The sequence below is a fragment of the Babylonia areolata genome, chromosome 1, assembly GCF_041734735.1.
Source record: "Babylonia areolata isolate BAREFJ2019XMU chromosome 1, ASM4173473v1, whole genome shotgun sequence".
NCBI lineage: Eukaryota > Metazoa > Mollusca > Gastropoda > Neogastropoda > Buccinidae > Babylonia > Babylonia areolata.
Genome location: NC_134876.1, coordinates 8,365,140 through 8,389,630, shown reverse-complemented (window position 1 = coordinate 8,389,630; position 24,491 = coordinate 8,365,140). Strand labels below are relative to the sequence as shown.

At 39.9% G+C, this 24,491-nt stretch overlaps 1 protein-coding gene across 1 annotated transcript in view; it reads left to right on the top strand.

The window, feature by feature from the left end:
* The window catches only part of LOC143290688 (putative inhibitor of apoptosis), a 38,397-nt gene extending 21,023 nt beyond the window's left edge, over positions 1–17,374 (top strand). The window contains exons 4-9 of the mRNA XM_076600217.1: positions 8,596–8,756; positions 9,183–9,222; positions 9,865–9,948; positions 10,681–10,943; positions 12,422–12,566; positions 14,317–17,374. Of these exons, the coding sequence (XP_076456332.1) occupies positions 8,596–8,756; positions 9,183–9,222; positions 9,865–9,948; positions 10,681–10,943; positions 12,422–12,566; positions 14,317–14,528 (905 nt within the window). The 3' untranslated portion in view covers positions 14,529–17,374. The remainder of the gene's footprint in view (positions 1–8,595; positions 8,757–9,182; positions 9,223–9,864; positions 9,949–10,680; positions 10,944–12,421; positions 12,567–14,316) is intronic.
* Positions 17,375–24,491: the final 7,117 nt, after the last annotated feature.

Here is a 24,491-nt window from a genome sequence, read left to right as displayed (position 1 = left end):
CTTGTAAAGTACAGCACAGTACAGTAAAACCACAGCACAGTACAGTATGGTACAGTACAGAGCAGTGCCGCAGTGCAGTGCAGTACAGTGCAGTGTAGTCTAGTCTAGTCTAGTCAAGTCTAGTTCACAACGGTACAGCTTTTATGAAGCTTTTTGACCCCTACAGTACAATCAACCTTTTCTGGAGAACGATGCAAGGGAAATAATTCAGGTCTTTGTTTTTCTGTGCACTTCCTTCCCTTACACAACACCTTGTGTGTGTGTGTGTGTGTGTGTGTGTGTGTGTGTGTGTGTTCCTATTCCTATAAATATATTTATTGTTGTTAAGTGTTGTTGTTTGTAAACTTTATTGATGTCGAATATCGATCCGAAAATATTTTATTTAATTACAGTATTTATGTTTAACGTATTTTTTCTCTTTTTTATTTTTCTTATATGTTATTACTATTATTATTAGTTAGTTAGTTAGTTCACTTAATTTGCTTATTTTGTTTCTTGGTTTTGGTTAATTTTAGCTTCTTTTTTCATACATGCATAGAAAAATTATTGCAGGCTTTCAAGGCCGGACAAGCACATCAGTAGGCTTTCTACTGACATACGTCAGGCATCTTCTCCGTCTGTTATTATCATTTTACAGCATATGTGTGGTGTATATGGATCAGTCTGCATGATTTTACGCCTCCTTGAAAATGAAACTCGAAAAGATATTCAGTTGCTATAATGCTTTCGCGCCCACTTCAGTGAGTCGTTTTCATTGCGTAGGCTAAGGAGACCCGGCGAATGTATGCATGTACGTATGTATTCATGTATGCATGCATCTGTGTATGTGTGCATGCATTCATGTATGAATGTATATGTATCTATGTATCTACAAGTATGTATGTATGTCATGTACTGATGTATATGTATTGAGGTCATGCAATAGATGCAGCAGACAGCCGAAGATAACACTGATTATACTGACCTGTTCAGTTCGATCCCACCTTCCTTCTACACGGTTTCCACCCAACTCACCATCCACCCTCCTTCTCGGCAGTCTCCTGCCTTTTAAACGATAACATCATCAAATATGAAAACTAATACTTAAACTCACAAAATGTCTACATTCAAACCCATGTGTGACTACGGGACATCAGTCAACAAAATTCCACTCCTTATGCCTGTTCCAAGCTTGTAAGGGAATTCCAAACATGCAAGGTTCAGTTAAGACACCAGCCCCAACGGTTTTATGAGTACAAGACAGGAAAGTTCTACAGAGCGGCAAAAGTCGACGTGTCGTTGAGAACTGATGAAAACAACAGGCACCCGTCATTGTTTGATGGTCAGTGACCCGGTGCATTACTATCCAACGGACTCAGTTTTTTTAAGTCAGTGATGGGACATCAGTGACGTCAGTGATTTCGATTACCTTGAACTTTCAGTTCCCGAGCGGCAACATATGTGAGAGCTAAACAGCCAGGCTGTCCAAAAGATGATGGAAACGAACAAGTTATAGCCTACCTGATAACAAAACTGACTGAGTAATCAGCCAGCACTGAGAAATTCAAATGTATTAACAGCTGAAACTCTGGATGATGTCATGGAGACACGTTCGTTTATTTATTTATAGTCTGTTCATCTAAGATGATGATATTAGACTGAATGGAGACACGACACTTGAAATCGTACAGAAGCACAAATTCTGTCTCACATGTACGTCTGGGTTAGCCGGCGCCAAACCTTTGCAACACAATCGGTGCAGGACACACGTACGACCGTTTTACTCAGTCCAAATATATTATGCTGAGCACTGAGCTAGAACTGAAGGAAAATATCAACAAGGCCAGAACTGAAGCATAAAACTATATATCGCCGGTAAAACAACTGTAAACAAATAGAGCCTGAGATTCACTATAATGTTCTCAGTAAAACGAAACAGACGCTTCCCATCATTTTGAATACTGATGAAGAACTTTGAAAATCCTTGACTGTGATGCTAAACTGATATGTGCGATATGTCCGAGTTTCATAAAAGTCGAGATATAGGCTACCTATATATAATCCGAGAAACGTGCGAGCACACACACACACACACACACACACACACACACACACACACACACACACACACACACACACACACACACACACACACACACACACACACACACACACACACACACACACACATGCTTTGGTTGGGTAATTCAGTGGAATCAGGATGCATTGCCACATAAATTTCCAATTTTACTTAAAGCGTATAGAATGCTGTAGGGTTAAAAACAACTGGATCCCAAGCATGTGTGATCCCAAGTGTGTGACTGATGATTTGATTATTAGATTTTGACCATCTGCAAAACTAAGTGTGAAAACACTGCAGCTAATGACTTCTGATTCACTTCTGTAATAATCTAGATGCCCAGTAACATTGTCGCTGCAGGAACACTTAACAGTTTTAAGAATTTATTAGATAAACACTGGAAGGATTATGGATTCCGAGTTTAATTTTCTCCATTGGAAGCTAGCCATAACATTAGTAACTGCCCACTCTTATATAAAGTGTGTGTGTGTGTGTGTGTGTGTGTGTGTGTGTGTGTGTGTGTGTGTGTGTGTGTGTGTGTGTGTGTGTGTGTGTGTGTGTTTCTTTTTTTGTTTTGCTTTTTCAAGAGAAGTCCAAATTGATCACTGAGCTAAAGGCTGATCACAGTAAAGCCTAAAAGCCGTAACACTTGATAGGTATAGGTATAGGTATAGAACAGGGACGAAGTAGGCCTCGCGGCCTTTTTGATGTCCCTTCTTTTTCGTCAACATTGAGTAGTGTCTGCATTGCATGCGGTAATTTTCCTACGAGTAATTTAATCATCATATTCATACTTTTTTATCTTTACATTTATATCAGCGTCCAGAAGATTCTTGAATTGGTTAAGAGTTGGTGCTGTTTTGGTTAGTTCTGTTAGTGGGTTCCACCATTTTATAACGCGGTTAGTAAAAGTGCATGTTTTGGCATTTAATCGAGTATGTTTTGGATATATATCTTTGCTAGAGGTTCGTGTTTTTTCAACAGTGTTAAATTCAAAGAAATCTTCCACTCTTAGATCATCTAAATTGTATATGATTTTGTATACTTGGATCATATCTCCCCTATATCATCTATATTTCAGTGATGGAAGGTTCAGTTGCCTCAGCCTTTCTCCATAATCCATGTCTTTTAGTTCACTTAATAATTTTGTAGCTCTTCTTTGCACCCTTTCTATTGATGCTAGCAATCCTTTCCGGTTTGGGTATCCCCATATAGTGTTACCATATTCCAAGTGTGGTCTTACCAAGGCTTTATATAGATAGACAAAGGAAATTTTCTTTATCAAGGTAAGTAAAGGTCCTTTTAATAATTCCAAGCATACTATTTGCTTTATTGATTGCCGTATGAATATGTTTCTCAAAAGTAAATTTTGAGTCAAAGATAACTCCGATGTCTTTTTCTTCGGTACATTTAGTAATGCTTATACTTTTTTGACTATCCATATAATACTCATGTCCAGGATTTCTGTTAACTATATGCATGATTTTGCATTTTGCGGCATTAAAATATAGGTTCCATTGTCTTGTCCAGTCTTGTAGTCTGTCAATGTCTCTTTGTAGTATATCCTTGTGGTTACTTATGTTATACAGTTTTGTATCGTCTGCAAATATCTTGCAATTGCTTGTCACAATGTCTGGAAGGTCATTAATAAAGATGGTGAATAGAACAGGTCCCAGTATGCTTCCTTGGGGTATTCCGCTCAAAACTTTCTCGTTAGTTGAGAATTCTTTACCCACTCTAACTCTCTGAACTCTTTCAGATAAGAACTGCTCTATCCACTTATAAATATTTCCTGTTATTCCATATCCCTTCAGTTTAACAAGCAATCTTTGATGAGGGACACTGTCAAATGCTTTCTTAAAGTCAAGGTACAAAATGTCAATGTTAAAACCGTCATCAATCATGTCTGTGAAGTCTTCCATTACCTCTAGGAGCTGGGTAATACAAGATCTGTGTTTTCTAAACCCATGCTGACACTTGGAGTATAGATTATTATTTGACATATGTGCCACAATTGTATCTCGTATTATGGATTCAAATACTTTGCATGTTACACACGTCAAACTCACTGGCCTGTAATTACCAGGGTCAGTTTTGGTTCCCTTTTTAAATATCGCGACAACATCTGCCTTCTTCCACACGTCTGGAATAATTCCACTTTCCAAAGTTTTATTGAAGAGGATACTCAGGGGTACACTTAATTCTCTAGCTAACTCTTTCAATACTCTGGGGGGTATCTTGTCAGGGCCATGGGCTTTGTTGGGATTTAACCCTTTTAATTTATCATAAATTGCCTCAGGTGTGACAACAATGTCCACCACTAATCTTCCATTCGATTTTTCTCCTTCTTCTAGGCGAGGGATATTATCACTAGATTCCTTCGTAAAAACGCTTGCAAAAAAGGAATTTAATAGGGTTGCCTTATCCTTACCGGAAACAGATTTCATCATTAGTCTTTAAGGGTCCTATTCCAACCTTTGCCTTTGTCTTCGACTTGACATATTTCCAGAAATATTTGGGGTTTGATTTAATTTCTTTTGCAAGCTTCTTCTCATATTCACGCTTTGCCTTTTTAATTATTCGGTTGCACTCATTTCGACAGTCAATGTATTTATGATAGTCATAGTGTCTTTTGCTATTCAGAAATTTCTTATATAGATTATACTGATTTCTTTTTTTTTACACTTTTAACTACTTTATTCGTCATCCATGCTGGCTTGGGACTTTGTCCAGATTTTATTTTAACTTTAGGAATGTATTTATTCATAATTGTTAATAAATGTTGTTCAATTTGATCCCATATCTCTTTTTCACTTTTGTTTACAATTTTTGTCCAGTCAACATCTGCCGTCTCTTCTCTCATTTTGTCATAATTTCCTTTCGCGAGATCAAATCGAAAAGTTTCATCATTATAGTCTGAACCTTCATCTACGTAGAGTGTAAATGATAATACCTCATGATCACTTTTGGCAAAAGGTGAAGAATGAGTTATATCCGAGATCAAAGATTCATCGTTAACAATCACTAGATCATCTATGTTAGCTCTCTGTCCTTTTCTTCTTCGTGTTGGTTTTGTCACCATTGATATTATATGACAAGTGATCGATTCACGTTATATTCTATATGTATGACCATCAACAATATTCAAACACTCTCAGAAAATTCTCGTGAGTTAGACAATGATAATAATAGTTTATTCGGTCAAGTTCACCAGTTTTCAACCCAAGCTCGTGTCTGCTTATGTCCCTTACTTGATCTCCGCCGGAAAGGTTGAAAAACACACCAATATGGCGGATTGCTAAACAAAACCATACCTCTGTTCAATTGTTGTGATAAAATTGGATGATATATTACTGCTTTGCGTTCAGTGAACTGTTTGTGTATATTTTGGACATTAATAATACCAATTCTGCATTTGAAAATGCCTTCCAAGGCGCTGCATAGGCTGTCTTCCTTTGCAAAGTGGCCGATGCCAAGTGATGCTTGCTTTGCCATCTCAAATTTTGCTTCCAAAGCTGCAGGTGCTTATTTTGAACGTACCGCTGACAGTATAAGAGATGAAGTGATGTGCCAGTCATGTGCAGTACAGTTCTGTGATTGGGGTAGTGATTTGTTGGGAAATGACTGCAAGTTATACGAATCGCCGGCTGCAGTGCACAGGGTTGTCAGCCCCAGATGTCCAGCGCTGAATCCATCAGACGAGGGTATGGTGATGACGGAAGATAGTTTGCAAATTGATTTGTTACGGATGATGGAAAATCCCTATGCCAGATATTTACCCAGCCGTAGTCAGACAAACACCATGACACCAGAACAGTCACCGCAACCAACAAACATTCGCAGAACAGCCAGAGTTCAGAGGGTGCTTTTTCCCGAGACAGAGCAGCACCAACGAGACGAAGAAGGAAGTTTTCAGGATTCAGAAGCTGAGACTGAGAGTGAGATTCTTCATAGTGCTACCACATCAAACGCAGTGGCTCAGCCAGGTGTCTTGGATCAAGAACCCATCACACATCCTTTTAAGCTCAAGTCAGGGCATTATGATCATCTGTTTGCCAGTCACCGCCTGAACACATTCCCCCAGCCCATGAGCAGCACAAAGTACCAGACATGGGCAGAAGAAGGGTTCATTTTCAGGAGAGAGCAGCAGGATGTGATGTGTGTTTACTGTGGAACTGTGCTGGTTCTCAATGGACATCAGCCTGGTGTTGTGCACAGGAAGGTGTGTCCCTCATGTCCATTCTTGATGGGTTTTGATGTGGGAAACATTTCACAAAAACAAGAGCAGTGTATCAGACTGGTGTATTTTAAGCAGCAGGTGTCCAGGAAACAAACTGACTCTGAGATGAAAATCAAGTATGTGCAGTATCAGAAGGAGGAAGACAGGCTGGGTAGTTTCCAAGGCTGGCCTAAGATGTGTGTCGAAATCTTCCCTGCTCATGTCATGGCTTCTGCTGGATTTTTCTTCAGTGGTAAGATTCTAAACATTTATTTCCAATTCCTTTCTGAACTTCTTTTTTTTTCGAAATGAAAGTACAATGGGGTTAGGAGAGTAAAGAATTTATTAACAAATAAAGAGTGGTAACTCTCTCCATTTATGAGGTATACAGTTGTGTACCTTGTAAATGGAGAGAGTTTCCACTCTATTGTTAATCAGCTACTAGAAAATTTTAGAATTACTCTCCTAGCCTCACTGTTCTTTCATTACAAGTAAAACAAAATCCATCAAGATAACCATTTGTTTGTTCTGTATTGTCCATATATATATGGGTCAGTCTCCCGAATATATATATATATATATATATATATATATATATATATATATTGTTGCATGTTCAGTATTAAAAGGCTGTACCAGTCTTGAATAAATGCTAATTTGTGTTTGCACATATGATAGTCATAGTTCTGTCATTGCTGCTGAATGTGAAATGATCAGTATAAAGACAAGTCCAGAACTTCCTTTTTCAAGGATGTGTCTGGGTTTGTTCCAATGTAAATTTTATTTACCTGTATGCAAGCTGAATTTGTAGCGTAAGCAGCATCCACTCAAAGTTGTGTACCTTGACAATGGAGAGAGTTACCACTCATTATTGTTAACACTTTTTCTGTTGTTGTGGTGGTGGTTGTTTTTATTGTTGTTATGTAGTTGTTGTGTATATCATATATCATGAGTGTGTGTGTGTGTGTCTGTGTGTGTATAATATACATGGGTGTGTGTGTGTGTTTCTCACTTTCTGTTTATAGTTCGTAATATTTTTCTTTCTTTTGTGTATGTGTGTTTTCTTTTTCTTTTTTAAGTTTTTGTTTACAATATTATGATTGGGAATGGGATGGCTGGTGGGGGGAGAGGTCAAATCAAAAGTGTGAATCACACTTTTAGTTTATGCCAATGTGATTCATGATGATGTGTGTAAGTTACAACAAGGCAGTGTACTTTAATTTTCTATTGTCTTGATGCGGAGAACGAACTATGACTGACAGTGTGATAATGATGTGTGGGAGGTACACTGATAAGATATTGAATAATGGATTGAATGTGTGCAATACAAGACAACTTTTTTTTTACTTAATATCATGATGTAGAGACTACGAGAGCAATGACTGTTGATGATGCATACAGTGACCAGGCAATAGATTAGATGTGTCTTGTAGAACTTGTACACATACTGTTGTTATGATGTGGAGAATGATGGCTTTTATATGAGCAGTGACATGGTAATTCATGAATGTTTCACTGTCATAACCATGATGTGGAAAATGATGACTAGATTATCATATTATGCAGTGAATAGGCACTTCACTAAAACTGGGCACTGCGGGCAGTGTACTGTTATCATGATTGTAATGTGGAGAATGATGGGTGATGATGATGTATGCAGTGACAAGGTGAAGTATTACTATTAGTACTATTATAGTCATGACCATTTAGTTGTTTTTTTTATTAATTTATTCATTTGTTTGGTTTTTTTGGTTTTGGGGTTGTTGTTTTTTCCTGAAGGCCTGACTTATGCCGATGGTCAGGCATCTATTTAGATGTGGTGTAGTGTATATTGTCTGAACACAGTGATGCTTCTGAACCATGTGAAGAAGGATCACTGTCAGTGTGATGATGATATAGTAACAAGGTATACTGTTGTCATTACCACATGGAGAGTGATGACTGTCAATGATTATAAATAAATATTAAAAGCACAGCAGTGTTAGTACTAAGTCTTTGTCATGATGTTGAGAGCAATGACTGCCTAAAACTACAAGACAATAATGTGTAGAACTAGAAAATGCACTGACCAAGATGATGTTCTGTTGTCATGATGATCTGGAGTTATGATGGTCAGTGTGATAATGACTGTCAGTGATGTAATCATGTATGCAGTGACGAGGCGATAACATTGTCATGATGTGGAGAGTGATGACTGTCATTAATAATGTGTGCAGCACTGACAAAAGAGACAGTATGTCATTACGTGGAGAGAGATAACTGTCAGTGAAATGTGCATGGCAGTGGCATTGTTCTATTCTCATGATGATGTGTGCAGGGCACAGTGACAAGGCAGTTTGTTATAGCTGTGGGGTGGAGCTGTACGACTGGAGTAAAGAAGCTGACGTGTGGATTACCCATGCTGCTGTGTCTCCTACCTGCCTTCACGTCATCAGCTGCAAGGGCGAGGACTTTATCACCCAGGCTTTGAACCAACAGGTATTTCTTGTGTGTGTGTGTGTGTGTGTGTGTGCAGATTGTGGCGTGTGTGTAGATTGTGGTGTGTGTGTGTGTTTGTGTGAGTGTGTGCACATGCATATATATATTCCTTGCAAAGTGCACAGTATTTTTTTTCTGATAGATCATTTTGTATCATTTGACTAGAAGTATTTTAAATTCTACTTGTTATTGTTATTTATAAAAATGAATTGTATACAGTTTTCGTTTTTCAACTTTGCTGTGTGATATGGTTAGACAAATGTAAAGGTGTTGACAGTGTATCATGCCATTATTGTTTAGTTATAATTTTAACATTAAATTTTATAAGCATACATTGATACAAAAAATTACAATGAAAAATTTCAGGTTTTTTTTTTTCTTTTTTGCATAATTCCTCTGACATTTCACATGCTGATTTGTCATCAGGTTTTGGCTGAAGTGAAATATCCCAAGGATTCCAGTGCTGGTGAGTGCTTTTTGTACTTCATTCTGAAATGGTTTATAATAAATTATGTGATACTTTTATGACATAATATATTATGGAAGCATGGTGATACTGTTTAATGCATTCATGAAAACTGACACATTTTCAACCAAATTACAATTTAGAATAAAATCCTGTCAATACAAAAGTATATATATATATATATATATATATATATATACTTTTGTAAAATCATGTCAGTGTGTAATTTTGTTTTGTTTATATCTCTGGAGAGGTTCAGACTCTTTCAAGTTATATTGCTATGTTTGATAATTTATACACATGCTTGCATGATTACAAGTTTGTACACTAGGTTACTTAATGAAAATCATCTGATGAAATGCCCTCAGATGTTAAAGTCACTGTACAGTGTACAAGATGTAAACAAGTCTGTGCAGAAATTCTGTTTAACCAGTGATGAATTTAAACTGCTTTTAATGCTTTCTGTCTCATGCATTTCCATATTATCTCATTCAGTGTCAGATGTATGATAAAAAAAACAAAAATGATATTGCAACACAATACTTTTTTTTTTTAATAAACAAACTTCACCTTGTCTTTATGGTATTCATGTACAACAAGGCAATCATGATGTGATGAAGATGTCTGTTTGGTGATTGACAGGTGTCAGTGGCAGTGGTGGTGTGGTGGGGGAGGAGCCAGGGTCATCAGTTCTGGACATGACAGCTGTCAAGGCCGCCCTTGCATGTGGGTACACCCTCCCGCAAATCCAACACGCTATCGTCAAGTTTTTCTGTCAAACTAGTGAGTTTGGACAGTGCTTGCACACAGCTTAGAATTCTTTACAGGATACTTCTGGCTTTACTAGATTGTGAATAACTGTTCAGACATTTGTGTTTTCATTGCTGAAGGTGGTTTATGACATAGACACAGTATGTTTGAATCTTCGATTGTTAGATGAAACAGTGGATTATAATGTAGCATCAAGAATTATTTTCTTCTTCACTTTTTCGGAATTACATATTTATAGATTGATTTCTTTGATGGTTGAATGATTGATCAAGTAATAGTCGTGCATAAAATATGTTGTTGAAGTTGAACACGTGCATTCATGGAGTGCTTACATGTGTGAGTGCATACATATAAATGTCTCTTGTTTAATGAATTAATCTCGGATAGTGATACTGAAAACTGTTTTCAAGGTGATAGTGAAACTGATCTCTGTTTTCAAGGCTAAGGATTGCTTGACTATACTGTCATTATCTGGAATAGAAATTTACTTGTTTAAAAAAAAAAAAAGATTACAAAATTTTGATAGAATCACTGCCATACATATTGAGACAAAATGAAGTTTTTGACACATTATCACCATACTTGTTGTTGTGAGACAGTGTCCACACTGACTGACAGGCAGAAGTGATAATGACTACAGACTCTGGAGGCCTACCTTTTACCAAAGTGTTGTGTCTGCTGCTGCAGGCCGCTATCCTAATGAAGCCATCCTGAAGGCTTCCTTGAAGGCTGCTGATGAGAACCACATCACCATCTGCAGGCAGCAACAGGTGGTCCGTCAGACCTTCACACAGCTGCAGCAGAAAGACACACAGCTGCAGCAACAAGGAGCACAGCTGCAGCAACAAGGAGCACAGCTGCAGCAGAAAGACACACAGCTGCAGCAACAAGGAGCACAGCTGCGAGCACAGCTGCAGCAGAAAGACACACAGCTGCAGGAAAAAGAGCAGGTATGTAATGTGTCTTCACTTTAATCATATTAAGGAATGTTATTGTAACGTAATACTTTTTTTGTGTACAGACTTTCTGTGTGTGGGTGTGCATGTATGCTTGTATGTATGTGTGTTTCCAAGACGATCCTTGAAATAAATGATTGTGTGTCTTTTCAATGAAGCAGATAGGATATTAAACCTGGAGTAGTGGCAGGCAACAGAAAAAAAGATCCCACAACTGCTTATACCACTGGCACAGTCTGTACCCATGATATACTGGTCATCATCATTAGTGACACTAATTATTTCTTTGCAGCTGCTGGAAGACCAACATTATTTTTGACTACAATTATATTGCCAGTTAATACGTTTTGAGCATAGCATGTTCCACTGATCCTCAGAGTGATACACTGCTATGCTCACGATAACAATCAGTGTTGAAGTAGAAAAAAATCAAGCAGTAATAAAAATGAAAAATAAAGAAAATTTTTAAAAATATTTAGAACAAACTTTGGATAATTTGTCTATGGCATTAGTGGCGCGTAATTGTCAGTAAACAAGTTTTCTTATTGGCCTGAGCCACTGGGAGCTCAGTTTCCACTTTTCTGCACTTCTGTTCTTGAGAATACTATCATTGAGACTGATTCGTTCTCCTCAACTTCATCTTGTTGAAAAAATAAGATAACAACATCAGTGATGAAGTGGCATTAAAAATAAGGGATCACTAACACACAGTGTTACTGTAATTTAGCTTACAGCAAAGAAGGTTTTAGCTCAAACCATGCATATATGTATATATGTATTCTTTGCTGTGTTTCAACTATGCTTTAAAGAAAACTATCTCAGGCTTTCCATCCACAACTTTTCATGCATTTCGGTTTCTTTGAGGTGTGTTTGACAAGTATTTGGAATTTCTGTTGTGCAATATCCAAACCAGGAAACTGTGATGAAGTCAGTAATAGTTTAAAACATTGATAGATTTTATCGAAACAGTTGCTTACACGTTGATGTCATGAAATGGCAATCTGTCTGCACAGGACTGGCTTTGGAGGAAATGTATTGCCTTTCTTTTGGTTTGACTGTTAATCATTTTCTGACAATGAGCAAAAAGCATGATTGTATCAGGTGATGCAGATTTACATGCTATGTTTTTTGCAGTAGTTGACGTTAAAATAAATCTTTTTGATTTCATGCTTTGTAGATATAATTTATAATTGAAATGATTTCTGCCTCTTCATCAGCTGTCATACTGTCATGTCAGCTTATGTAAGGAATGCTTGACGAGTGCTTTGTTATGAAAAGTGAAACCCAGAATGTCCGGAAAGACTGAATGACAGTGGAACTTTGCTAGATATGACAGTAAGATTTGACCCGTTGAATTCGCCCTGATATTAAAGCAGTGACTAATTGATAGATGTGGGCTGCCTCAGAATTTTTCAATATTCGAGCACACAACTAAAAAAAAACTTTTCATTTGAATGGGGGTATCATTGCAGACTGTGCAGACACTGAATGAACAGCTGGATGAAAAGGAAGAGCAGCTGAGGTGGCAAGACCGGCAGATCCAGTCCCTGATGCAGCAGGTTCAGCGGCTGAGAGCTGACCACCATCACAGAGCTCCCCTGGAAGCAGAGCCACAGGGTGAGTCATGAACACTCTGCTCCAGAGATGTCAGACACCTGCAATATTGGTCAGAAAATTTGAACAGCAGTCTCGAAAGACAGGTCTGTGAAATGGATGTCACTCAGCTGGGTAATCATCCTGATCTACTCATTAGAGCCTGTAGCACACTTGACTCTGGCTAGGAACTGGCCATGGGTTAAAAAAAAACAAAAAAACCCACAGTGATATGTCCGTCTTTGGATATGAATCAATGACCTCCCAGTCGTCAGTCAGTGACGGTTCACGGGTTTTTGGAAGATGGATATTGTTTGCTCTGAGGAAGTGTTTCAGGAGTAAGTTGTAGCATTAGAAGCTCAGATTTATGGAAGTTACAGGATGAAACCTGAATGTGGTCAAATCATGTTTTATTTCATTTACTTATTTACTTAAAATGTACTTGAACTTGTGTACTTTCCTCCTCTTTCCTGGAGAAGATTCCAGGGAATGCAGGATGTGAGGAATGTTTTCTGTATGTTTTAAAGCTGATGAATGAGTCATTTCTACATGCTGCCCTGATGCCCTACGGTTTCCAAATCATTTGTTCCTTTCTTTTCTCTGTTCAAAAGTAGTATTTCATGCATTTTGCTTGTCAACTCTTTTCTTGAAAATTAAGTGTTGTTGTGATGCTCTTGTATAAAAAAAAAAAATAAATAAATAAAAAGTAAAGTTAGAATGGTGATAAACCACTGGTATCACATAATTTGAAGTGGAAAGAGGTATTGTATCGAAAGCCTGCTGATCCAGTGCCAGCTACGCTGGACAGGACACGTTGTCCACATGACAGACAGCAGGATCCGGAAGATGCTTTTGTATGGCCAGCTGAAGGAAGGCCACTGTGAACTAAGACCCTGCAAGCGCTTCAAGGACACCTTGAAGACAAACCTCAAAGCCTGTGACATAGACATCGCTTCCTGGGAAACTGATGCCCGTGACCGCTGTCGCTGGAGGATGCTGTGCTCTAGTGGCATAAAGACGTTTGAAAACAAGAGAACAATGGCCATTAAGGAGAAGCGTGAGCGAAGGAAGCAGGGCTCAACTTCTGGAGACGTCTTCCCTTGCAACACCTGTGGGAAGTGCTGCGCATCCAAAATCGGCCTCTTCTCCCATATGAGGACACACACCAACAGATAAGCCTGCCTACTTATCCATCGGACCGACGGGAGACTCCATCAAACCATTCAGTGGATAATTTGATAGTTTAACACATTTGTAAATCCAAGTCTGTTTGAACACCAGGTTACAAGTCGCACATAATGATGACACACAGACTGTTGCGTAGTCTCAAATAAACATGGACTGCTGTAATATCATTTGCTTTCATTAATGTAAGTGTCACAGGGCAACAGTAATTAAGTTCATGGACCTGCATTTTGATTTATGGTTGTTATATATATTTTGTTGAAAGGTTTCAATCCGACTGGATTTTGAATTTGGGTCTTCTGCATTTGTGTTGCTCCACATGCAGCAGCAGAAAATTTGATGTCATTCTCTAATCAGGCCAGTGGTGTCTGTCTTTTTTTTTTTCTGTCTCTTTCACTTTATCGGTCTGTCAGTCTGTCTATTTAAATTTAGCTACTTTGAATAACAGATCAGATTCTTCGACATTTAGAGATCACATTCATGTGATGTGTGGCCCAGTAAGATAAATGATTTGAATGAGTGTGGTGCAGCATGGTGCAGCTTATTCCACCAGACAAGGACACTTACTGAGACCCACTCTTCCCTACAGGTGATGATGCCAACAATGCTGGGCCCAGAAACGGTGATGATGGGGGTCACTCTCTGGTGTGCAAGATCTGCATGTCGGACAAGCCCAGAATGATCTTCCTGCCCTGCGGCCACCTCTTCTCTTGTGCTGAGTGCACCAGTCGTCTGCCCGACAAACGCTGCCCTGTCTGTCGCCAGGACATTTCCGAAGTGCTGCCTGCCTTTGTGGCCTAGGTGACACTGTGTGTCTCTGGAATTGTATCATATGCGGCTCGGTTCTCACGTCTGTGTGTTTACTTAAGTTTTGTGAATATGTACCATATGCAAAATGACTGAACTGAAAAAGAAAAGAAAAGTGTACAGGTGTGCACTTTGATATATACTTGAGTTTATGAACATGTATCATATGCAAAATGACTGATCTGAAAAAGAAAAGAAAGTGTACAGGTATGTACTTTGATATGAACTTGAGTTTTGTGAATATGTATCATGTCCAAAATGACTGATCTACCCCCGAAAGCGGAGTATGGCTGCCTACATGGCGGGGTAAAAACGGTCATACAAGTAAAAGCCCACTCATGTATAAACGAGTGAACGTGGGAGTTGCAGCCCACGAACGCAGAAGAAGAAGAAGACTGATCTGAAAAAGAAAAGAAAGTGTACAGGTGTGTACTTTGATATGAACTTGAGTTTTGTGAATATGTATCATGTCCAAAATGACTGATCTGAAAAAGAAAAGAAAGTGTACAGGTGTGTACTTTGATATGAACTAGTTTTGTGAATATGTATCATGTGCAAATTGACTGATCTAAAAAAGAAAAGAAAGTGTACAGGTGTGTACTTTGATATGAACTTGAGTTTTGTGAATATGTATCATGTGCAAAATGACTGATCTGAAAAAGAAAAGTGTACAGATGGATACTTAGATATGTACTGTAATATTACACATACACACAGACTTAGGTGCACATGCATGCACAGACACTCATACACACATGCACACATGCATGAACACACTCACAGACACACACACACACACACACACACACACACACACACACATCAAAAGGCTGCCAGATGAAATGGTAGAGTTCTGTTGTTGAGTGCAATATTGCTTGGGCAAGCCCTTCTCGGTGTATTTTATGTATGAAAGTTAGGGAAAGAACAAATTGTGGGTTTTCTTTCAACTGGACAGTGGATTTTCTGTCCAGACTGTTGGTTTTTCAGTACTTATTTTTAGATGTGGAATTGTAACATTTTAGGTACACATTTAAAAACAAAATTGTATATTAGGTGCACATCTTTTTCATAGTTTTAAACAGCAGAACACTATGTTATCCTTCCATATCTTGGATCAAATGAAATGAAATTCAACAAATAAAGCAAAATTTAGTTTTGCATATTTATGTTTTGAAAAAAATAATTTTAAGAATTGATTTTTTAGTCTGTTTTAAAATATATGTGTAAATAATCCTTGTGACATATGTCAAAGGTTTTATTATTGTAAGTATTTTGTCGCAAATAACCAGTACAATAGTATGGATTTAACTTTTAGATTTAAACAATATATGTTGTGAATACTTTATGTAAGTAGAGTTGAATAATTGATATATTACATATGTATGTCTAATTTGAACAATATGCATAGATGATAGTTTTTGTAAGTATATTGTAAATACCTAATATTACAGATGCATATATCTATTGAAAATGTGTGGCAGCATCTTTACCCTTTTTTTAAGGGAGTTGGGGGTAGGTTCTGGTTTGGTTTTGTTTTTTGTTTGTTTTTGTTTTGTTGGGGTTTTTTTGTTTGTTGTTTTTCCTTGAAAACCTGTGTTAGTAAGTACTTTTGTTGGAAGAAAATTCATTTGCATGATTTTTTGCTTTAAAGTTTCGAGCAGCTGAGACGTAAACAAAAAGCTTTCACTGTCTTTATGTATGTGCATTTGCACAGGATACAGAAGCGAAAAGGTAGAAGGGAGGAGGGGAGAGAACAAAATCTTATTGAATTTTGAGAAATCATTTATGGATTTTTTTTCCTTTTAATGAAATGTAAATATGAGCCACTTGGAATGTTAAATGTGGGGGCAGCTTTCTGAACAAGGTCTGTGTAAATATTTTACCACTCCTCCTCTTGCTTGTGACTGTCTTTCTCAGTTTCTTTTCTAAGCTTTATTTCCTTAGAGAGTCTGTAAGAACAATGTCACTGTTGACGGCCTTACTGTTAATGTGTGTTCTTGGAGAGTATGGGCAGGAAGTTCTCTTGAAAGAGCGAAACAAGGAGAGGGCAGTTTCAAGGACTTACTGGTTGGCCATTGTTATTGTTGTTGTTGTTGCTCGAGACATGTGTTTTTTTGTGGGTTTTTTTTTTCTTTCTGTCCATTCATTAGCCTGTGTTATTCTGTCTTTATTCATTATGCTGTATTATAGCTTGACACATATGTCTAATTCTGTCCACCATTCATTCATTTACCTGCATTATTGCTTATCAGTACATATGTCCCTTTCTGTCTGTCGTTTACTCATTGACCTGCATTTTTTGCTTGATAAATATGTCTCTTTCTGTCTGTCATTCAGTCATTTACCTGCATCATTGCTTGGTACATATGTCTCTTTCTGTCTGTCATTCAATCATTTACCTGCATCATTGCTTGGTACATATGTCTCTTTCTGTCTGTCATTCAATCCTTTACCTGCATCATTGCTTGGTACATATGTCTCTTTCTGTCTGTCATTCAATCATTTACCTGCATTATTGCTTAGTCCATATGTCTCTTTCTGTCTGTCATTCAATCCTTTACCTGCATCATTGCTTGGTACATATGTCTCTTTCTGTCTGTCATTCAATCATTTACCTGCATTATTGCTTGGTACATATGTCTCTTTCTGTCTGTCATTCAATCATTTACCTGCATCATTGCTTGGTACATATGTCTCTTTCTGTCTGTCATTCAATCCTTTACCTGCATCATTGCTGGATGAATATGTCTCTGTCTGTCTGTCTGTCATTCAATCATTTACCTGCATCATTGCTTGGTACATATGTCTCTTTTTGTCTTTCATTCATTCATTTACCTGCATTATTTCTTGATGAATATGTCTCTTTCTGTCTGTCATTCATTCATTTACCTGCATTATTTCTTGGTACATATGTCTCTTTCTGTCTGTCATTCATTCATTTACCTGCATTATTTCTTGATGAATATGTCTCTTTCTGTCTGTCATTCATTCATTTACCTGCATTATTTCTTGGTATATATGTCTCTTTCTGTCTGTCATTCAATCCTTTACCTGCATCATTGCTTGGTACATATGTCTCTTTCTGTCTGTCTTTCAGTCATTTGTCTCCATCATTGCTTGGTGCATATGTCTCTTTCTGTCTGTCATTCAATTATTTACCTGCATTATTGCTTGGTACATATGTCTCTTTCTGTCTGTCATTCAATCCTTTACCTGCATCATTGCTGGATGAATATGTCTCTGTCTGTCTGTCTGTCATTCAGTCATTTACCTGCATCATTGCTTGGTGCATATGTCTCTTTCTGTCTGTCATTCATTCATTTACCTGCATTATTTTATGTACCATTCATTTACCTGCATTATTTCTTGGTACATATGTCTCTTTCTGTCTGTCATTCAATCATTTACCTTCATCATTGCTTGGTACATATGTCTCTTTCTGTCTGCCATTCATTCATTCACCTGCATCATTGCTGGGTGAATATGTCTCTGTCTGTCTGTCTGTCTTTCAATCATTTACCTTCATTATTGCTTGGTACATATGTCTTTCTGTATGTCATTCATTTGCCTGTCCTATTGTGTGATACATGCATTTCTATCCGTCATTTATTTGCCTGTCTTATTGCTTGGTACATGCGTCTCTTTCTTCCTATCAACCTGTCTTGGATTTTTCACTTGGCCATTGAAATGTATCTTTCATATTCTTTTCATTCATGAGCCAGCCTGCCGCACCAGGATGGTTTTAGTGTAAGTAAATTTCTTTCACATATTTCAGTGCAGGGAGCATTCAGAAGTCATATCCATATTTTCACTGCATCATAACCAGAAATAATTGTCGAAGACAAACTAAAATGCCAGCTGTTACAAAATCTGGCCTTATTGATGCCCATGTTTGTTGTGTTGGAGAACAAACTTTGAGCACAAATGCAAATAAATCATCACAGTGATGAAAGAAAGAATAAGCATTGGTTTTCGTGTAATCCCGGATAAATAGCATCATCAACACCAAAACATCCAGAAGTGTAGGGCAGCTATTTTCTCAATGTTGGCACTGTGTTCATTGATCTTCATTAGAAATGATGTTCTGTTACCTTGTGTAGGTCTGTGTTACTTGCTCTTTCAATGAACTTCATTGTGATGTTTACTGAAATATGAAATACAAATATGTAAAGAAACCACTTGTGGATTTTTAAGTTTCAGTTTGCTTGTGTGTATGCATGAATGTCAAATGTGTATGCTTGAATGTGTCTGTTTGCTGGTCGGTGGAAATGAAAAGACAGAGATAAAGTATTCCAAGATTCAGCATTTCTACTTATTCTTGTGCATGTGTACACATAGTCACAAGCTGGTCTTCTTACAATTTTTTGCCTGTTCCAAGCAGGAACAGCTAAAAGAAACCAACACAAGTACCAGAACCAGCACATTTTTCTAGACATCACATCAATTGCACTGGATCTATCCTCTCCTGACAAAGAAAATGCAAGGCCTTATTGCAAAATAATAACTTGACTCACATCTTGTTAACCTGTCAGGTCCAGTTGACTGACACTGTAATACCACTGGATCTTAGGGGTCTGGCTAGATCACTGCTAAATCACAGGACTCCTGCGAAAACTCGATGAAGGGAAAGACCGTCCCTGACATAAAGACTTCCACACTTTGTAAAGAGATATGATAGCTGCTCACACAAATAAAACTTGAACAAACACCCAGCGAAGTAAAGGCATATCCATGCCCAATTGCTAGGGGCTGGATTTTGCTCATACAGGAATGCTTCTTTTCAGCTGGATACCAGCAGCAAGTAGCAAGCCTGTTGAGTTCTTCCCACAACAAAATATAGTATGGTTAGCAAGTATCATGCATGCTTTGGAGAATCTAGGTCCTGTTGCTCCTTCTTGTCTTCACCTAAAGTCTGTCAAGTACACATGCAAAAATACAAAAGAAATAAAACATAAAATCTTTATTTAATAAAAAAAAAAATAAGAAGAAGAATCTCCACATAAGTTAGTGCACTTTGTAGGTTTGACAACAAGTAGTGGAAAAGGGTATACATAGGCTGAAAACAATTTTTGACAGACTGTTCCGAGTCTGTTAGGGTCTGGGTTTGAATCCCGGTCTTGCCCTTTCTCCCAGGTTTGACTGGAAAATCAAACTGAGCGTTTAGTCATTGGGATGAGACGATAATCTGAGGTCTGGTATGCAGCATGCACTTGGCACACTGAAAAAGAACCATTAGCAACATAAGTGTTGTCTTCTGGTAATTTCTGTGGAAGAAATCCATTCTGATAGGTGCACATACATTATATTATTTACCTATATGCATGCACTCAAGGCCTGACAGGCACAGTGGGTGTTCTGGTCAAGCATCTGTCTTGTCTTGAGAAACTGAAACTGCCTGGTCCACTGGAAATGATTTTATACATTAAAAAAAACAAACTCACAAAACTACAACATGCTAGAGGTATTAGCCGTAGATACCATGCTGAAATCTGGATACAGTTAGTCGAAGCTGACTCATAATTATACAAAAGAGAATGAGTACAAAGGGATGCAACTGCAAGAATAGCAGCTATATATAGAGAGATTATCTCCCTTCTGCTAATATTTGTACACAAAAACACAGCATGTTTTCTGTTGCAAAAACTCTTGTTGTTGGAGCACTGTTAGCTGTCCCCCACCCGACACCCGCTCAGGCTCCCCGTAACAAAGAGAGTATTGTCGTCAGCAGTGGGCTTTGACTTTGTAGGTGATGCCCTGCGTGTACTCAGAGCTGACAGGCACTGCTAACACCACCGCCGTAAATTACTCAGTAGGCCTATCTGTGTAGGGTCTCGTCTGATGTCAGGGCTTGTGATGACCAGACATCGATCTGTAGCTCCCTCAAAAACAAACAAAAGATAGATAGCTGAATAGTTAAAATCAAAATCAAATTAAATTAAGTTAAGTTAAATTAAATCAAAAATAATAAAGAAGAGAATTTCTTCCTTGGCGTGAGCCGTCAGTGGGATTTCGTACTTTTGGAACACTTAGCTTGGGGATCAAACGAAAATCAACATCTGCATTTTAGACATACGAAAGATTATATATCATGGTGGAACTGCTCCTGTACCTGCGGTGTCATTTTCATCTGATACTGTGATCTTCAGTGAGAAGAATGTCTTTCGTACCTTGGGCACAAGCTGCTGTGTCTTCATTGACGCACTTTGCCGGTCGACACGATCGCGCACTGCTCGCCGTGCTGTACCGAGACAGAGACTTGTCACGAATTTTGCTGTACCTAGTAAACCTCTTACTGTCCAACTCCTACGCACCAGAACCCAATCCTGGCCCACCTGTCAGGAACCACAGCAACCCACCCGATTCTCAGTCCTCTTCCCAAAATCAGTCCCACTCCCATTTCTTCGTGGGTATGTGGAACATGCGACCGGAGTGGGGAGACAGAGGAGTGGAGTGTGAGCAATGTGGACAATGGTTCCACGGGAAATGCCAGAGTATCAACACAGAGTACTACCACTACCTGGGGGAGAATGCAGAGTTTCCATGGTTCTGTGCCATCTGCGGCAGTCCCAACAGTCAAACAATCTTTGACCTCCATGGTGTGGACTGGTCACTGTCCACTCTCCCAGACCCAGACCTGTCGCTGAACGCATCCTGTGCCACCCCAACTGAATCCCAGTTCCAGCCATCACACACCTCTACTCCAACACGCTCCAGTCAACAAAAAAAGACAAATGGGGGAAAAGACCCTTGCACATTCTGAATGTGAACTTTCAGTCAGTAACCTGAAAGACAGCAGAATTCCCCAACCTGATTGAAAGCCTGAAGCTGGACATAATTACTGGTTCCGAGACCTGGCTGGACTCCACTATAACAGATGCGGAATTCTTACCAGTTCTCTTCAAGGCCTACAGAAAGGACAGAAACACAAATGGCGGAGGAGTTCTCATAGCAGTCCGGAAGAGCCTGGACAGCTACGTTGTTCCGAACTGGAAGTGAAGGGCTGCGAACTGCCCTGGGTGAGGGTGAAGCTGAGAGGAAGGAGAACGCTGTACCTGGGGGTATACTACAGACCCGACGTCAGTGATGAACCAAGCCTGCAGAAGTTCGAGGTATCAATACAGAGGGCAACCAGATGAAAAATGCATACTTTCTTGTCGGTGGAGACTTAATTTTCCCAGGCTGGGACTGGACGGTGATGGCTCTCAAGCCGAGGGCTCGCTACCCTGACTTCCACCAGAGATTAGTGGACATCATCAACGACAACGGCCTGGAACAGATGGTGCTGGAGCCAACAAGGTTAGAAAACACCCTGGACCTCTTCCTGACGAACTGCCCACAACTGATCCCACGGGTTGAAGTGGTTCCTGGCCTGTCATACCATAGTATTCCCTAGTGCGAGTTTAACGCCAATACGGTAAAGAAGAAGCAGACACCAAGGGAGATCTCTCTGTACTCCAAGGCAGACTGGAATGGCCTGAAGAAAGCAGCAGTGGACCTTATAGCTCCAGAATGCAAGAGGCATGGCTACAAAAGAAGACCTGTGGGGGATGTTCAAGACGACCATGACCGACAGACGCAATTAGGGATCATGTTCCACACAAGAAAGCAAGAGCCAAACACAACCAACCATGGGTCAACGCAGAGATCAGGAAACTAATCCACAGGAGAGACAGAATCTATAAGAGAATGAAGAAGACAGGATCAGCGGAACTAAGGGCTGAAGTAAAGACCCTACGCTGGACTGTACAGCGTCAGCTCTGTCAAGCCTACTGGAGGTATTTGAATGGCATCTTCATGGAGGAGGACACACCCGGCCAGGCTAATAAGAACAAGCGCATTTGGAGTTATATTAAACATCAGAATTCGGCTAATGTAGGTGTTGCTCCCCTCAGGAAGAACTGACACTCGACATCCGTCCCAAAAGAACAGGCGGAAGTCCTCAACCAACAATTTCAGTCTGTACTTTGGCAGCGGCGACCAGTACACTGCGGAAGAGTTCCAACAGAAGACTGGAATGCCCAGTCAGGATCTCCCAGTTATGGACAACATAACAGTAACTAAAAGTGGAGTGCTAGCCCTGTTGAAGAACCTCAACCCTCACAAGGCCTGCGGTCCAGACGGAATACGCCCTAGGGTGCTGAAGGGGCTCACTGCCGAACTGACACCTGGCTTTACACTGTTCCAGTCATCTCTTTCCACAAGCATAGTTCCAGAAGACTGGCGAACAGCATATGTCACTCCAATTTTCAAAAAAGTGGAACAGTACGACTCCTCTAACTACCGGCCAGTCTCCCTTACCAGTGTGGTATGTAAGCTACTAGAGCACATCATCACCAGTGGCATGATGAAACACCTTGAGGCCCACAGCATCTTGAACGACTACCAACACGGCTTCCTGAGTGGAAGATCCTGCGAGACACAGCTCCTGGAATTCACAGATGAACTGCTAACCAACATGGAGGGAAGCAAGCAGACCGAAGTCCTCATAATGGACTTCTCAAAGGCGTTTGACCGGGTCAACCACTCCTTGTTACTCCACAAGCTTCAGCAGTACGGCATCCAGGGAACTACCAAAGCATGTATCTCCAACTTCCTCAGCAACTGGCGCCAAGCAGTGGTAGTGGATGGAGCCACGTCTTCCTGCATCAGTGTGAGGTCTGGAGTCCCTCATGGGTCTGTGCTAGGACCATGCTTGTTCCTAGTATACATTAATGACCTTCCGGAGAAACTGACCTCACTGGCATGGCTCTTTGCGGATGATACCTCAGCCACGGTATACAGGATGATCTCCAGCGGCAATGATCAGGACCAGCTACAACATAACCTCCAGCGCTTAGCAGACTGGGAGTAGAGCTGGGACATGGAGTTTCATCCTGCGAAGTGCCAAACTCTCCGCGTCACAAGGAGTAGGAACCCCCAAGGAGTAGGAACCCCCTCCATCACTCATACGACCTGCGTGGCCACACCCTGAACACCATCTCATCAGTCAAATACCTGGGCATTACGATCCAGAGAGAATTGAAGTGGAACGACCACATCAACAATATCTGCTGCAAAGCTAACGGGGCCAAACCATGGGCGGGGCTTCCTCAGACGGAACCTGAAGATCAGATCCATCAACATCAAAGAAAGTGTATATAAAGCCTTTGTAAGCCCTTGCTCAGTGGAGTATGGCTCATCCGTCTGGGACCTCTCCACTAAAAAAGAACACTTACAGACTGGAAGCCGTACAGTGTCGAGCAGCTCGCTTCGTCCTAGGCAGGTACCGGAACACCTCAAGTGTCAACGAAATGCTAGAGTCGTTGAATTGGCCCTCTCTGGAGAAGCGACGTAAGACCTCCAGGCTCTCGATGCTGTACAAAATTTACAAGTTAAGCCCACTGTCCGAACCTCAAAAGGAAACAGCCCACTGCCGCCTCGCTAACGCTGAGGACACAGCCAACAGTTTTCCATCATCATCACCAGAACACAGTACAGAGGCTCTTCATTTTTACCTAGAACCATCATAGACTGGAACTGCAAGCCCCAAGTAGCTGTGGAGGCCCAAACGCTTGACACATTTGTGTCAAGGGTCTCCAAGCAGTAAATAACACTTCCAGTGCCCCCCCCCCACCCCCTCCCCACGCCACCTCCCCCCACCTCTCCCACCCCGATCCCCTATCCCGTTACCTCCTGTCCGTCCTCACCCCCCCCCCCCCCCCAATTCCCCTGAACAGCAGTGGAATGATGCCACCTTTACCTCTACCTCTTTTTCACATCATCAAGGAACACCAGCTACAAAATAGTGTGTGTGTGTCAGTGTAAGCATGCGTGCATCTGCGTATTATAACCTTGCGTTATTTTAACATTGAATTTCTTTAGTGTGGCGTTCCAACGATTCTTCACACGGTCAAGAAGATGGAAGAAGTACAAATCATTTCCAAAACATGATATTAAAAAGAAAAAAAAAAAAAAAGC